The sequence below is a fragment of the Nyctereutes procyonoides genome, unplaced genomic scaffold, assembly GCF_905146905.1.
Source record: "Nyctereutes procyonoides isolate TBG_1078 unplaced genomic scaffold, NYPRO_anot_genome, whole genome shotgun sequence".
NCBI lineage: Eukaryota > Metazoa > Chordata > Mammalia > Carnivora > Canidae > Nyctereutes > Nyctereutes procyonoides.
In genome coordinates, this window is record NW_026575151.1 from 10,386,653 (window position 1) to 10,404,530 (window position 17,878).

General features: G+C 38.4%; 1 protein-coding gene across 3 annotated transcripts in view; it reads right to left on the minus strand.

The window, feature by feature from the left end:
• The window catches only part of FRAS1 (Fraser extracellular matrix complex subunit 1), a 437,262-nt gene that overhangs the window by 87,240 nt on the left and 332,144 nt on the right, over nt 1–17,878 (minus strand). For all 3 annotated transcript variants that reach the window (XM_055313090.1, XM_055313089.1, XM_055313088.1), the window contains exons 38-44: nt 15,321–15,568; nt 9,346–9,494; nt 9,004–9,166; nt 7,291–7,426; nt 3,598–3,788; nt 2,447–2,600; nt 997–1,260 (exon numbers count right to left, since the gene is read on the minus strand). In XM_055313090.1, coding sequence (XP_055169065.1) covers nt 997–1,260; nt 2,447–2,600; nt 3,598–3,788; nt 7,291–7,426; nt 9,004–9,166; nt 9,346–9,494; nt 15,321–15,568 — 1,305 coding nt within the window. The remainder of the gene's footprint in view (nt 1–996; nt 1,261–2,446; nt 2,601–3,597; nt 3,789–7,290; nt 7,427–9,003; nt 9,167–9,345; nt 9,495–15,320; nt 15,569–17,878) is intronic.

Here is a 17,878-nt window from a genome sequence, read left to right on the forward strand (position 1 = left end):
GGCTAACTTACTGGCTTGTAAATATGGTAAAGTTAAATCTCAGATTTAATTATTGGGACTTTGGGGAATCTCCAAATTTTCAAATACCATTATGGTATATATTTTTCATTACAAAATACGTGTGACAGTAAGAGTAGATAAATAAATAGGACCAAGTGGGATGCAGATGTTTTGCTGGGCAAAAGGCCCACTCCCCAATTAAGTAACTCCCTACTGCAAATTGACTTTAAGATTGACACTTGTTGCAGGTCCTTCAGTGATGCTTACACGTAGGCAAACTTGCAAATGTTATACCCTAGGATACTGTATCTAGTGAATCTTAATTATTCTTATAATCTCTTTTAGTGTATGATAGCTTCCCAATTGTCCCCCATGCCTCCTTCCCACTTTTTTTTTGTTTTTTAAAATAAATATCTTAAAAATTCTGTTGGATTTCTTTTGTTGTTATGGTTTTGTGTTTTTTGTTTTTCTGTGGGGTTGGCTGGGCAATGACCATGTTCTAAGAATCCTGATCCTATGAGTAGCTGGATAAATTAAGGTTTTGAGGACCCTGGAAGTACTACACACTCTTCTCAAATTCACAGACATGGGCATCTGGTCCAAAGAAGTTAAGAGATTTATATTAGTCACTCACAGTTCTTAGTGTCCTTAAAATAATAGCTCTTGGGGCACCTGGGAGGCTCAGTGGTTAAGTGTTTGCCTTTGGCTCAGGTTGTGATCCAGGGTCCTGGGATGGAGTACTGCATCGGGCTCCCCACAAGGAGCCTGCTTCTTCTCCCTCTGCCCATGTTTCTGCCTCTCTCTCTGGGTCTCTCATGAATAAATAAATAAAATCTTCGAAAACAAAAACAAAAACAACACAATAGCTCTCCCCACCTCCAGTCTAAGTTTTGAATGCCTATTTCAATATCCTCCCACAGAGCTAACATGTACACTGACCAAGAGGAAATAAGGACAGAGGGACCACAGCCACTCTCTTCTATTCCTGTGTGATACCTGCTGAGAGCCGTAGGCCTTGGTTTATAGCCAAGTGGGGGGTGCCACTTGTAGGCAGCTCTATGTATATCTCCATCCTCCCTGTGTCCATGTGAAGGCCATCCGTGAGGGAGAACCGGAACTCATCCACTGCCACTCCAGGACCACCAGGCATGTACCCGACCAGCCCAGCCAGGATGTCCTGGTAGGTGAAGGAGGAGCCCTGAGTCAAAACCCTCCCATTCTCCAGAGGCTCAGAAGCAGTTTGCCTCCAGAGCAGATGGCCTGAGGGAGAAAGTAAAGAAAAACAAAGAAACAATAGTAGAATAAATATGGCACCAAAACATTGCCTGATTTTTGTCAATTAGCATGAGCCTGAGTTAAATGTACACCACCTCGGAGGCTCTTGGTGACACACACATAAATGATCAACAACTCAGAATTTTCTATGGAAGCACAGGGTGCTGCCCTGTAGACTCATTCACAAATAAAGAAGATAAAATCTAACCTTTCCTATTCAAAAATCTCTTAAGGAGACATAATGAATGTGGTGATATAGTGGCTTAGAAATCAAATCTCCCGCCTTGAATTCAACCTCACTGCATTTTCTAAAGCTTATTTTCCCCTACTGCAAAGTGAAAATAGCACTCTTCTCTTGCTGCCTTTCTTCTAGGGCATCTAGGATGGGGGAAGGGATTGTGTTTTAAATTCCCTTTTAAATTCAGAAAGACACTAGACATCTTTGTGTTGAGGCATATTTTTCTGTTTTCAAGGGTTGTATCATGATGGGACATGTAAAGTGTTTCATTAAAGAAAGTGAAAGTGAAGGAAGGGAAAATAAAATGCAATGACCAACAGAATTTTCCATTAACCTTCATCAACAGTAACAACTTCATCTTTAAAAGACCAAGGATGTTATGACACACTAAGATACTACCTGGGAGATGAAAGTTCCAGAGCTCTGGCTAATACCAGAGGAATGGTACTTAGAAATAGATAAAAGATTCCCAAGGTGGTTTTTACCTCTGGTTTAATCAGGAAAAGTGCCTTTTTTGCAAAAGGATCAAGCTCATAAAGATATCTAGCACACCTCTAACCTGAAGTGAACACCTTGTGCAATTAATAATAAGGCTTGCATGTTGTTCCTTGCATGAGATGGCCCAGGATTATCAAGCAATGAAGCTTACTCTGAGAACAGGACTCTAAACCTACTCTGCCTTAGGTTATAGAGGAAAACAAGAAAACAGCTGAAATTCAATTTCAGCGACACCAATTACCTAGGATTCAGGCTTTTAGAGCAACTGGTGACCCCAAAGAATATTGGCTAGCTGTAAATTTGGTTCTACCTTGATGCAAAGAATGGACTACGTTCAAGCAAAGTATAGGAATAGTCAACAGAAATCTATGTGTTTATTCCAAAAACCCATCCAGCACCTCAATTAAGAAGCTTGCCATAGCAGTTGTGTCCTACCGTGGTCAGGTTTTTTCGTTAATACAAAAACCAGCTCATTATCTGGAGTGTCCAGGTCTTGCAGGCTCAAAGAAGAATTGCTTATCACCACTCCTGAGCTTAGCTGTACACCGAGGGGCTGCAAGGTCATCCTGGGAGGCTCATCGTTCTTCCTCTGATTAAAGTTAAAATGTCAGGTCTCACACAGATGTGGGTTTAAGAAGAAAGAAAATGCACCTTATGCAGCAAAAGTAACATTATCACACCAACTTTCACTATCAAAATTGTACTTAATGGGTCACCATCTTTAATTCCCCAGCAAAATACTTCACTTGAAAGTAGAGCAAGTCACACAAGCAAAATGTCCCCTTGAAAAGAAACTGATGTTCTACAGAAATCTTCAAGATATTTTCCACAGGTTACAATGATCATGTTTTTCAATAAAAAGTATGGATATGTGGTTAGAGAAGTATGAATATATTTTGGGGATAAAAGAGCACATTATTTGATATCACAATTGTCTTAGAAAACCCCAAGAATATCACAGTACTATAGAGGAGGACACAATATTTAAATGTGTGGGTTTCTGAAGCTGTCTCCCTGACCCTGTGTCAGCACCCTATACCCTCTCTGAAGGGTGCTGAGGGTATTTTCCCAGGGCAGAAGGTATTCCATTCTGAGTTTTATCTTTTATCTCTCTCTCCCTGCATTGGTGAAGCAAGCTATCTAGCTGCTCAAATGAGAATAAATACAGCATCAAGGAACATATTTTTTTGATGTTACAATTTAACAAATAAATGTATTAAAATGTAAGAAAAGGCAAGTATGCATGTAGAACTACATACAATAATTTCAGGGAAAAATAGGCATTTGTTAGTTTCCATCTAAATATGAGACTAACAGAGTTTCTGTGTCTGACCCGCACAAACTGTTTTCCTACAGAGTGAACACATTATACCCTGAAGTGGATATTCAGATTTCCACATCAGATCATCCCAAATGCCAGCCTTAATTCTACAAGTTTCCTAATGGTCCACATTATATTTTTAAATTGATCTCTAAAACTGAAGGTCAAATGCAATCTTCTTTGTTTTTGAGTTCATATAAAGTGATCTAATGGCGGGATATTGTTGTCAAAAGCCCACTTTTCCAACCTCAAAGTCTTTATTTACCTCAATGGTGATATTGATGCTGTGGATTTCTGAGCGACTATTTCCATCACTTACATAAAAACTAAAAATGTCATGGGTAGGCTCAATGCTTTCATGAACACTCTGAAAGTAATAAATGTAGTTTTCCAGGACATCTTGAATAGAGAATGATGCCTCTAGGTCACTTGTAGTTCCAGGGCCAAAATGATCACCTGCATCAACATCAAGAGAGAACTTTTACCTTCATCCATCAATTCCTTCTTACTAGGCTGAACTAGAAAACATGACAGCATTATCAGCAAAAGATAAAAGCACACGAGAGGATAAAAATGGAGAATGGAAAGAACACAAGACTAGAAATGGACGACTTGTGGTTAAATCTGTTTACTGTTTAAATCAGTTAAAACTGTTAGTTTCCCCACTATTTCTCATCTACACTTGGTAATACCTGCCCTGCTGTTTCCATAGGGAATCAAATGAGATAATATACATGAAAGCACTCAGAATGTTATTTTATATAGCAAGAATAAAAAAAAGAATCAGTGGTTGTTTTGTTAGAAATCTGTGATAAAGTAAGTCCTCACAAATGCAAGTATTCTCTACCTTAAGCTTTGGTCAATTTCAAAGCCACTCTGCCTAGCACATCCTGCAAGAGTAAGCCTCCTTCTCTATGTAAAAAAAGACTAACCATATACCTTTTTATCTAAGAAATATCTCATTAAATATGTTTTCATTTGACCTCGGTTCCTTAAGGAAACCTCCCCATGGGTCAGTGCTCAGCACCTGGGATGGTACACCAGCGCTACTGTGATGCTTCAGGACCCTTCACAGCTCAGGTGCCATTCAAGCACTGAGATGTACCATTCAGGTACCACTAAAAGCTCCAGAAATAGAGCTAGTCTGGTTAACTCATCTTTTCATCCCAACCCAACCAAGCACTGGAGAAGGCCAAGGAGAAGAGTAAACATTGTCTAAAGGATGGATGGCTTGTCTCTTCCTTGGTCTGAGTCTCTAATTGACTGATTTTAAATGGTTACCACACTTTCTTCTAAAGAAAGGAGAAAAAGCAACCCCTGTGTCTTCAAACATCCCCTGGATACATATCAACAAAGAAAAGTGTATATATAGGGTATGTGAAAGCAACAAGGCTTTCTCTTTTTCTCTTCCATGGCCTGTTGCAAAGATCAGGTCATAAATCAAAAGGCTATTGACTTCCTGAATTGTAGACAGTGTCATTTTTTATTAACCTTCCAACAGAAAGACTGAGAAATTTTTATTTATAATTTGAAGTAAGAATACAGGACAATTGTTTTTTCTTCAATAACATGAATTCTCTTAGATTTTACCCATCAGATTTGGTTCCTCTTGATACCAGAAGCATGGAGGAATCTGAGTGACATGTGATCTGACAATCTCTAGCACACACAGTTCGGTGTTTCCAGAAGGAAGTGCTATAATTCCTTCAAATTTTTATTTTCCCTTTACATTGCTTACTATAAATATGAGAAATGTGGCTTTTTTATTTGGGTCAGAAAGAGCCCAAGTAAACTAAATGATGCCTAAAAATATACTGAAATAGAGAAATGACTTATTTTCTGTCATTGGGAAACAAGCCATTCTACAAGTCAATCTGTCACTGAAGCTTTAAACACCAGCCTTCCAGGTTTTAAAATTGCACCTTCTATTTTTTCACGTAAATCATTCTCATTAATGTGCTTCCTTGCCTTCTTAAGCAGAATATACTGTGGGCAAATTAAATAGTTCTTGAAGCATGCAGGCTATCATTATGAACATCTATTACTACTGCGTAGGGCTGGAACACGGTGATACATGCCCTCAAGGTAATCAAGGTGGGTCTGTTCTGTTTGTGCTAGTACTAAATGAATGTAGAGTCCATGCTGTTAGATTTTATACCTAACAATATAATTATTCTGTTTCTTCCGGTTTTGCTGGTAAGATGTTAAAGCTGCTTCTTGTAATATTTTTAGAAAGGCGTCATGCTGATCTGCTGGATTCTGAATCTAGCTAGTTTCATATACACGAAACAGACTTGGTGCTGAACACCCATGGAACAGAGGCTGGAGTTCTTAAATTGTCTTGGGATAATTACTTGCACCTCCCTGCCCCTAGTCCCCTGAACATCTCTTCCTTATTTCCAGGCTCAGACTAATATACAGCAGTGGTGGCACCGCCTACGAGCTGGGGGTGGGGGTGGGGGAATGCAAATGCACAGGCCTCACCTAGCCTCTGTATACAGGAACTCTGGAGTTGCTGCTCAAGGAATTGTTTTCCCAAGCCCTCCAGGTGAGTCTTACACATTAAAGTTTGAGCATCACTTTTGGAGAGCTAGAGCTTCCAGAAATTTGACTTCTAGACCAGGGAAATACTCCTCTGCATGCATTCCAGGTTAACATCAAATCACATCAGGAAGGCTTAAAAAGAAACCACCTGAAGAGAAGTGTAGGGTGGGGCCAGCTACCCTTTCATGACTTCCCACTTCTGCCCATGCTCTTCCCTCTGCCCACAGTGAGACTCTCACTAACCCTTTAAACTGCAACACAAATGTCCCCTCCTCAGCCTTTCCTGCCTTCTCAGGCAAAATTGTTTTGCCCTATGTAATTTTTTCAGGGTTTGCCCCTTCCCTGTCCTAGCATTTTTTATTTATCGTGATTTATTAGTCTTCCGACCTGTCTCCCATTCTGGGCAGGAGCTGTGTCTCACTCATCTTGACATCCTTTGTCTCTAGCGCAAACATTTGTTGAGATAAATCCGATTCAGCAATAAAGAAATCTGAGTGCACTCAATGAAAGGCAAGATGAGGGAAAGGACTCGAGAGTTTCTGGAGGAAAACATGGCCCCTGCTAAATGAATTTCTGGTGACCAGGCTCAGATCCCAGGCAGCAAGCTGGCCACAAACACCTTCAGTCAAGAGCCTCTCTGCGGGAGCTGCTAGCTGCACACCAATTAGAGCCCAGCGCTGGCACTCAGGGATTTCACTGAGGAGGCAGCATCACAGTAACCTGCCAGGAGCTGTCTCAACTGCCAGTCACCATGGTCTCAGGGGGCCAGTGGACAGGACAGGCCTTCTCACCTCTCCTTCCCTGTGATAACCAGCAAGGGCAGTGGGGGTCCAGGCAGATGGTGCAGGGGGAGGGATGTGGAGGAGAGGGTCACAGACAGGAAGGCAAGCATTTCAATTCATGTCATATCCTTCGAAGGAGCTGAGCCATTAGCTGTGGCTCAGCTCAACTGCAGCTGACTCACCATGAAAGGACAGGCATTTTTATTTCCTTGACACTCGTTTCTGAGTGCAATCCGTAAGCCCTGCCTTCCCCATTGCTGGCACTCCCCATCCCCTACCCTGCTCTATTTTTTCTCATAGCACTGATTTATCTCCTAATACCTTACACAATCTTCTTGTTTATTAGGCTTCTTATCTGTCTACCATCACCAGGATCTAAGGCAACGTGAAGGCTGGGGTTTCTATTTGTTCTGTTGACTGATATATCCCCAGTGCCTAAAAAAATGCGTGGGACACAGACAATGTTCTGTAGATTTTTGAGTGAATGAAACCGTCCTTCTTCTCATTTCTTTGAAATGGAATCATTTCTCTTTAGTCCTCCGCATCAAAGTTTCCCTGGAGGTAGTTTCTTCCCCTGACCCTCCCCTCTTGCTAGGTCCGGAACAATTCTATAGCAAAGCTACTGCTGGTACCTGTTCCCATGTTCTCAATGCAGCCATATTTGGGCAGAGCGCTTAGCTTAATGATGGCATCTCCCTGGAGGTTGTCCTGATCATCAGCAGCAAAGAAATGGTGAAATGAGAGTGGGGCTCTCCCTCCCTCGTCAACCTAAGAAAGAAAAGATTGTACAGTCCTTGGGCGGTTTTGCACAGAATTGCAGTAAAAGAAGTGAATTAAAAAGTGCTGCCTGGGGTGACCTTCCAGCACCAATTCCACTCCTCTGAGGAAACAGATCCTCTACAGAGGAGATGAAGGATGTGCATGCTGCTGCTCTGAGAGGCAATCTTTCAGTGCCTCTCAAAGCTACATTCAGACACTAAGACTTCTGTGTCTCCCTTCAAAGTTGTGCTTCCTTCAATGATGGATCTGGTTATAAAGCAGCTCTGGCCCATTCTAATCACCCACCTCAGCACAGATGCTGTGGATGGTCGCCTTTATTCACTATCAACATTCAAAAGCCTGCAGCTGTAGGACGATCCATCCAAGTCCTCCCTAGGATACTGTGAGGGTGACTGTTCTATAGATGCTCCCACCCAGGATGAAAGTCCCACTTCTCCTCTTATAGTATATATTGATAGGTGTGCAGGAAGAAAGGGATCACCATACCTGAAAGCTAGTACTTATTTTAATATTGAAGGAGGGAAATAAATCAGTCTAAGTAAAAGCAGTTGCTTGAGCTAACTTTTTCCTTTAGGGCTCTGCTGTGTATGCTAACTCTGCAACCTGATCCTAGTGGTTTTTGCTGGCCTGCTGGACATGACCAAGCCATTTCACTCTGAACAATTCTTGGCCAAATGCAGGAAGATCGACAAGGTACAAAGTGGAAGGACACTCTGACTCTGGGAATGGAGAAGGTCTAAATGGGTTCCCCAAGGTATGGAATACCAAAACCATTTGGAAACAACTCAGTTTTATGGATTTTCAGTTGCTTGACAAACCCAGAAAATCTCCTAAGTGTTTAGCATTGTGTATGTATGTAGAACAGGACAAGGAAATTGAATTAACTTGTAAGGAATCCCTATCATGTGTTGGTACATACTGGGGGCTTTTAAATGGTATTTTGTTAATATCAGAGCAATCCTTTGGGTAACAGGAGTAGTTATATTTTAAAGATGAGGAAACTGAGGCTAAGAAAGATTATATCATTGGTCCAGGGTCACTCAGCTAGTAAGTAACAGAACCAGCACTTGAACTCAGGTCTGGTAACCTTATAATCAGGATATATCATATGCCCCCCACCCTCCCCACCCCCAAGGAACTGTAAATAACATTTAAATAAGTATTGACTTAAGAAGTGATTTGGGGACACTGTCCATATCCCCATATTTTAGTTCTTGCAAACATTAGATTTTTAACTCCTAAAAGATATATTCCATTTATAATTTAACTCCCACTACTATACACACCTAGTGTAGTATAAAAATACTATACACATCTAGCATTTATGTCTAGCATATATTTTTGACTAAATAACGTAAATATATTTATTTGACCTTCTGCATGTATTTTTTCTCATACTTTTTGAAAAACTCATGATTGAAAACCATGCATATCTTAGACCCTATTGCCTAGAAACTTTAGAGGAAGAACCTGGCAGCCGATTTGGGTAGAAATCCTATATTGACATCAGTACAGACTCCAGCTCTCCATAGTACTCGCTATTCATTGATCTGAGGATTGTTTACCGTGATAAGGTCAGCAAAAGCAATGACTGGAGGTGGATTCTCAACAGAAGTGATCATGATGGTAAACGTCTGATTGTCTAGATGGTTGTGGTCCGTATCGGAGACAGAGAAATGGAAGCCATCAGTAACCAGATTATCATCAGTCTCATACACAGCTGAGTACCTACACAGGTGAGGACAAGAATCAAAAGAATGAGCTACATGACAAGCCAGATAAAATGGCTGCATCTTTGTTTAGAAATGGGGTAGTATAATCTTTCAAGGGAGCTACTGGTTAGTTGCTTAAATATTTTAATATAATTTGTTAAAAATTCTGTGAAGTAATATAAAGTGGTTATATACCTAATTTTCTGGTTGTTGATGTCTTCCATTGTGAAATTGGAAACCTCTGAGAGTTCCTCTACCTCCGGTCCTGACATTCTTAAGAGAGCACCATACATGGGCAGAGAACTTAACTGAATCCAGATCTCTGGGTCGGGGGAAGAATCATCCTAATCAGGTAAATATGAGGTAAGACATTATACACATTTGTAGGAATAGTTAAAGATCACGCTTGCTTCCTTCTCAGCCAGCTGAAAAAGTCTCTTTCCCTTTGTAATAAAGCAACACCATTTCAAAGTGCATGAAAATCCCATTCTTTATTCTTCATAAACTATCTCTTAAATTGGGCACCTGGGTAGCTCAGTGGTTGAGCATCTGCCTTTGGCTCACATCGTGATCCTGGGGTCTTGGGATCAAGTCCCACATTGGGCTCCCCGCATGGAGCCTACTTCTCCCTCTGGCTATGTCTCTGCCTCTCTCTGTGTGTCTCTCATGAATTAATAAATAATCTTTAGAAAATATCTCTTTAATAATGTCTTCCTTCAAGAGTATCTCAATAGTGAGGAAATTTACTTTAGGTATGGAGCATAAAACAAAGAGATACCCTATTGTTATCATCAGAGCCACACAGGGTTTCATTTTCATTACACGAATCTAGCGAAGGACAAAACATGGTCAGAGATACAAGTCATCCTCCTATAAACACAGTTGTAGGCTTCTTTTTGAGTTTCAAAGGATGGTTTGCTTTTTAGAAACAAATAAGTTTCCATTACAACATATAATACAATGATAAAGAAAATTCTGTGAAACAGAAAAAAGGAAAGTGATTTAGCTTTAAGTAATACTCAACATGTTAAAATTTTTAGTTTAACAGAAGAACTTAGGAAATCTTACGGATTTCATTCCATCAGGATGGAACCTGCAGATGCTCAACCCTGAAGACAACAATCTTAATAAATCAATTTCTTTTCCTTCCACATTGCTTATTGAAAAATAAATTGATTTTCTGTACTTCTACATGGACGATACTTGTATGTCTTAATGAATCATTTCCTCTTTCTTTAAAGATGTTGTGGAAATATCTAGGAGGCCAGCAACATCTTCTTGAGAGTTTCTCCAAGTCATTCATCTTTTAGAGCAGTTGGCTGTAAACAAAGGGGCACTTTGCACTTTACCAGAGCAACAACAAAAATAAATATTGCATGGCCAAGTGTACTTTGAAATGCAAATTTTCATAGCTATGTTGTACAGCTGGTTTAAGTATGGATCGGGAATGTGCTCAGGATACCTGGTGATCTGGGGTGGAGGGTACTAGTCAGATCTTGTTTCTTACCCCTAGGAGCATTTTTAAATAGACAAGTCGGAGCCTTAATGCAAGGTCACAGAATTTTCCCTATTTCCTCATATCACCTGACACTAGTAAGGAAGGAAACTCAAATTCATCAAAGCTGCAAAATCTCTGAAAGTTTCCCCTAAATGTGTACTTTAAAAGTTTCTCTATTTTCCACATGGGTTATCAAATACAATATGCAGACTTGCAAAAGACTACTTCCTAATATTATTGTGAGTACCTTCTGAGACAGAATTTTTAAAAGACAGCTAAGAGTTCTAAGGTATTATCTTTTGAGATGGTGATAAGCTACAAGGACAGAGCTCGTGGCTCTTGATTAGAATGAATAGCTTCAAAATTCCACATTGGCAAATTTGGCAAAGAAATGCTTATCTCATGTCAGGTACATTTATTTTAATGTTTCAAGTCCCAAATGACTGCTGGGTTTGAAAAAGCATGGAATCAGCAAGGTTTTTTTCTTCTGAAAATGCTCTCATAACTTAAGAAAATAATTAGTAATTATTTTTATAATTAAGGAAAATTACTACTTTGGCATATCTAAGATATTGTGGATGCAAAAAAACGTGTAAGAAGGTAGACTTTGTTCTTAAGTAATTCTCCTACCTTCTTACTCCTTTTGTATCAATCCATTATTCATTTTTTTTATTACTTATACATCTACTGATGCACCATTCAACACAAGGACTACAACACTGATAATTAATATTTATGTGTGTGTCCCTCCTTTGTCCTGTCCTTGGGCCTATCATTACCTTGGATCTTGTTTCTCATTTCCTTGAATTTCTTGATATTATTTGATATATTGCTACAAAGTGTTTTTAGTTGTTTATGTTTTTATTTTTGCTTTTTTAAAAGCTTATGAAAAGAGAGTTGGACTTTACTCTTGTGGGACTTATTTTCCTTTATACTCAATAGTAGACTGCTAAGATCCATCAATATCATTGTACACAGCAACAGTTCATCTGTTTCGAGTGTTTTCTAATATTCCATAGAGTAAGTCGATCACAGGTTATATTATCCCATTGATGGGCATTTGTCTTGTTTCAATATTTTTACTATTATAAATACAATTGCTATGAATTTTCTTGAGCATATCCTTTAGTGTACGTATGAAAGTTTCTTTTGGATAGGACTCTAGGAGTGGAATGGTTAGGGTATATGATCACTCATCCTCACAAGACAATGCCAAATTCTTTCCTAAAGTGGTTTATTCCTGTTGATATTTGGTATTTTCAGACTTAAATTTCTGTCATTTGAATTGGTATGATATGGCATGTAGTCTTTTTTACTTGCCTTGATGTCTAAAGAAGTAATTATCTCTTTTTACATTTATTGGTTCCTCTGGGTTCCTCTTCTGAAATTCCTACTAATGTCTCTTGTTCATTCTTTTACTAGGTTATCTTTCTCTTTTTGATCTGCAGACTTTTAAAAATATCTTGTTATTTTTGGTTACATGTATTGTAAAGATCTGTTTCCAATCTGTAGTCGGTTTTCTGTATTTCTGATGTTTAGGGAATATAAATTTAATTTTAATAAAGTTAAGTTTATCAATCTTTTCTTTATAGTTAGTACCTTTTATTTCTGGTTTAAAAAAATTCTTCCCTTTACCCATATCTAAAAATATTTATCTACATCATACAAAGAGTTACAAAATTTTAGTGCTTGATTTGCCTGAAGTTTTAATCTCTGTACAGTGTGAGGGAGCACTACAAGTTCTTTTTTTATCCATATGAATAATCATTTTGCATAGATCTATATTTTAAATATTTCCTACTGTTTCCACTGATCTGGCTCACTATATCTGTTTTATAATATAGTCCCATGTGTCAATCTGCTTCTGGACTCTGTAATATATTCCTGTGCTATACTGCTTTAAATAGTGCAGGTTTATAATAAATCCTGATATTTGATAGGGCAAGCCCCTGCCCTCATATCATTCTTTTTTAGAATGTTGGCCCTTCATTCTTTTTTTTTTTAAATTTATTTATTTATTTATTTATTTATTTATTTAAGACACAGAGAGAAGCAGAATCATAGGCAGAGAGAGAAGCAGGCTTGCCACAGGGAGGCCGATATAGGACTTGATCCCAGGATCCAGGGATCATGACTTGAGCCAAAGGCACACGCTCAACCACTGAGCCACCCAGGTACCCCGGCCCTTCATTTTTTATTGTAGAATCAGCTTAACAAGATCCATAATAAGTACACTGGGCTTTTGACTGAAACTTAATTTAATGGAAAGATCAGTTTGCAGGAATGTTGATATTTTTTGACACTAAATCTTCCTATTCATGCATATGGCATGTCTCATCATTTACTGGATGTTTTAAAAAAATATTTGTCAATTAAGTGTTACAACTTTCCCTGTAGAAGTACAGTCTAGTTTTTGTTAGATTTAGTCCAACAGACATGATTTTTATAATGCGATTATAAGTGGCATCATCTTTTTAGTTACACTTATTAGGTATGTTTTGCTTATGTTTAGCAATGTTACTGATTTGTTGATCTGACCCCTTGGTAAATTCTCCTTTTATTTCTAATACTTTGTCAAGAGGTTCTTTTGGCTTTTCTTTAGTTGGGCACTGTAACAATTTTCCCTAGAAATTACACATCTTTGTTACATTTATTCCTAGATACCTGTTATGTGATGTTGACAGAGATGGTATTATATTTTGAACTATTGTATTTTTGGCTAGTGCACAGAAATGCTGTTAGCTTTTAAAAATTAATCTTATGTAATCCTCCCCACATTACAGATGAGAAAACTGAGCCCTAGAGAGTTAAGTACTCTGCCAGGGGTTACTATGCTAATAAGTGGTGAGCCTGCCTTACGATGCATCCATTCTAACTACAAAACATTCCTCCACTACTTGTTTACCTGCAGTGCAAAGCAAACTGTACAGGAAACCACCATTCAGAAGCAAATCACAGAATCCTATTTTTGCCTTTTGTCTCTCTTGACATCATGTCACCCTTTTGGAGTTAATGATACTCTAATTAAAAACAGGCTCACGTGTTCCTATCCTTTGATATTCTGTTCCATTTATGATCAGCATTTCATATAGCTTTTCCAACCTTTCTGGGTGTTCACTAACTAGGCATATCTGGAAAAATTTTCCCCATGACACTAAGCACAGAATTCTTCTACAACCCTCAGAGAAAGTTAGTATATAACTTAGCTAAGTTTTTAAAATATGCTAAGCTTTCAGAGGCTAGAATAGTCCTTTTGGAGTCTTTCTTCTCTGGTGGATAAATTCACATTCAATCAATTTCTGAAAATACGTGTTCAGTTGCCAATGGGCTTGTGTTTTGATATGCAGCTTATAATATGCACTTAATGGGCAGGAACTGCTCCTAGAGAGCTATTTTGGCCTGTCAAATATTTTTCAGGCCTTGGTGATCTATTCATTAAATCTGTATTCATACATTTTTATGAATTCATGAGTTTCATAAGATTCAAAAGACCATAACCTATGGTAAAAATCACCTGTCAATTAAAAAAAAAAAAAACAAAATCAAAACTGTTCTGAAACCATACTAGACCCATGAGAAGAATCAGGGTGGAATGCAGTTTCCCATAATTTAGGAAAAGATAATTTGAGGGGAAAATGTGTGCTAAAACAGTTGACGCAATTGTTCCCTGGCCAATGCTTTATGTTACATGCTACTATCCAGGACGAGATTTTATAGCCAGACTCTTTGGCCCAGAAAAGAATTACTTAAAACCATATAGTATAAAAAAAAAAAAAGAAAAGAAAAAAGAACAGAATAGAAAAGAAAAGAAAAAGGCCAGGTCATTGGTTGGAATTTTAACATTGGTAGGGAAAAATTCAATACCAAGAATCATTACCATTCAGATAATCATCCTTATTTTCAAGGTATTTGTCAAAACTATTCATTATGCTTACATAGAGAATTCACGTATGCTTATGACACACATAACTGAAAAATACAATTATCCTCATTATCCTTAGCTCCAGAGGTAAGAATCAAAGAAAGAAGATGAGTGTAATTAACCAGGTTCACTTAGCAAGTTAGAGCCACATGGGGAAAAAACCTGAGTCCCCTACATCTACTCTTGGTCCCCTAAATACATTGCCTCTCTTGGGACATAGGATGGAGGGTGAGTCAGTAATATTGCCTAGGACATCTAGCAGAGAGGCACTGCCAAAGGAGTATGCCAGCATTCTGTCTAGAGCTGGCCCTGAGACAAAAAGCTGGTGAAAGAGGGCTTACTCTCAGTGGGCCATGAAATATTATTACTTATTAGTCATTAGTCACTTAAGTTCTCTAGAATGCTCTCTCTGGCAAATTCCCACTTGGAATATTACAGATGGAGCTTAAAAAATGGGGAATTGGGCTTTTCTGACACTGGCACTCTTCCCTGTTGACTATCACCCATCCCTACACAAGCTCATTGTGTTTTCATCAAACTTTTGCTCATTCACTTGCCTGCTCCTAACACACTGGGAGCAGCCAGAAAAAAAACAATGTAACTCCTAAGAGTAGAGCTATTGGGAAGTTAAGAAGAAACTTCCTAATATGGCTATATACCTGATGCCCTGAAACTTCAGCCTTGACATTGCTCTCTAGCCAAGCTCAGTGAGAGGATGCAGTGAACAAGAAAACACAGGTAAGAACTTACAACATAAGCAAGATGTGACCTGGTGATCACGGCTGTGCTTTTACTAGCAACAGTAATGCTCAGCGAGGCACCAGCTGCCAGCTGAGGCCCTTGGTCCTCTGACAGTGACACCTCTACTTTCACCTCCACAGTTGTTGCTGCCATGCCATCTGTGACTGTGATCTCCATGCTGTCTTCCTGGGCAGAGGAGCCATCATGTAGATACTGCAGAACATTTTTCTCAATATCTTCATATGTGAAAGCGTCACCTTTTGAGAATAAAACAAATCGCAAAACCAATGACTTCTGGGAATAACGCTTTTCATGTATATAACACCTTTGTTCTCAGGATTTTTTGTATTTTTTTTCAATTTTTATTTATTTATGATAGTCACACAGAGAGAGAGAGAGAGAGAGGCAGAGACACAGGCAGAGTGAGAAGCAGGCTCCACGCACCAGGAGCCCGATGTGGGACTCGATCCCGGGTCTCCAGGATCGGGCCCTGGGCCAAAGGCAGGCGCCAAACCGCTGCGCCACCCAGGGATCCCCATGTTCTCAGGATTTTAAAGTACATATAGGATCATAAACTCTGGGAGCTGTAAGTTAATTAGTCCAATTGCTTATCCCAATATAGAATTCCCTTTATACCACTCTTGAAAGGAGTTATTTAGCCTGTCCTTTAATGCATCTCAAGGTGCAAGATTCACTGTTTTACAAGGTAGCTAATTCCACTGGAGAGAGTTCTAATTTTGTTTAAGTTCTTAATCATATTGAGCTCAAATCAGCTTCTGTAAGAACCAGTCATCATTCTTAGTTCTAGGGAATAAAGGCTAAGCCTCTATGCTGTATGACAACCTAATCTTGAGTCTAATCTTGATACTGACATTTTTTAGAAAAAGTTAAGAAAATGAATCCTGGGACACCTGGGTGGCTCAGCGGTTGAGCGTCTGCCTTTGGCTCAGGGCGTGATCCTGGGGTACTGGGATCGAGTCCCACATCGGGCTCCCTGCATGGAGCCTGCATCTCCCTCTGCCTATGTCTCTGCCTTTCTGTGTATATCATGAATAAATAAATAAAATCTTTTTTAAAAAAAGAAAAGAAACCCTGCTTGATGAATCTGTAGAGGTCTTTGTATTAGTTGGGAGTATGTTTCCCTAAATTCAAAAATATCTAAACTAAAAAACATACTTGAAGTTAGGAACCCAAACAATGTAGGTCTAGAGTACTAATTTGTGATAGATTTTATAGGTGCATGAAAAAAAGTTTCCAGGTCATAGAAGTTCGGGAAAAATAGGTTTAAACAAACTTCAAACCTAAAAACCTTTGACCTGCAGAATTTATTTGAATTTTAGAATCGTCGATATAGAAATATTGAAGCATTCCAGAATTGTTTGGTCAAGGAATCCTTTTTACAAGAAATGCCTCACAGTACCATGGGTCCAAGGATTCCAGAGAGTACAATTGAAGAATTGGTCATGTTGGATGTTATATTCAACTCTATTTCCTGGCAGATTCTTGGCTCTAATAATTGGTGTTATGAATGAGACTAAGGAATTTATTCATTTTCTGTATTTGTTTGCTAAGCCTTCTCTTTTTGACATTGTGTTATTGTGATGTACTGGTGCTAGTGGTATTGTGCTTTACAAAAGAGTAATAAAACTAATATTTTATAAACATCTTTAGATCTTATTAGTCATGCAAATATAGGTTAAATATAATGTTAAGGAAACTGGGCTCTGACTTTTTTTTTTTTTTTAATTTTTTTTTTCTGACTGTTAATGCTTCTAAAGTAATCCCCTTAGGATGTTAGAAATTTATTCTGATGACATTTCTTGTGTTCAGTAAATATTTTAAAATCTACCTTTGTGACTCCCAAATTCTATCTAACTTCAAGGTCAAAGACTTGCCCCCCTCTTTCTGCAGGGATATTTAAAAGAATACATGATTACATGCCTATTAGGAATTATACAAAGGTTTTGAGAAAGTACAGATTGTTGAAATAAGCATATAGTATCTTAAAGTGACTAATTTGAAAGAGATATTATTCACTTTGATATATATGGGCTATTTAAAAATTAGATTTAGCTATGTTCCTTTTGCTTTTCTACATACTTCTAAAAAATCAACATGTATTATTTTATAATTGGAGAAAATTCTAAGAAATATTATTTTGGAAAGTTGGTCACATTATCTACCACAGTGTTACATCACAAAGATACTACTTAAAAAAATGTGTTTCCTTTTTTTATGGATGAAGATACATGTACTTTACACTATCAGAGTTTCAGTGCAAAAAATACTGTGAAGATTAACATACGAAACTAAGGAAGACAAATTTATCTCCATGAACTAACCACAGGAGAGTGGCACCTGACATTTCATATGAGTTTGTTCTAAATGCATTTACTCTAGATAAATCAACCAATTTCAACTAATTTCACTTACAACCTGAGGAAACAGCCTCATAGTTTTGGTTTATAAGTGGTGGCAGAGAGAAGTCACAAATATTACAGCCAATGGACTAAATGGACTGAAAGTTCAAAGGTTTTCCTTTTTAACTGTCTTCTCATAGTCTCCCA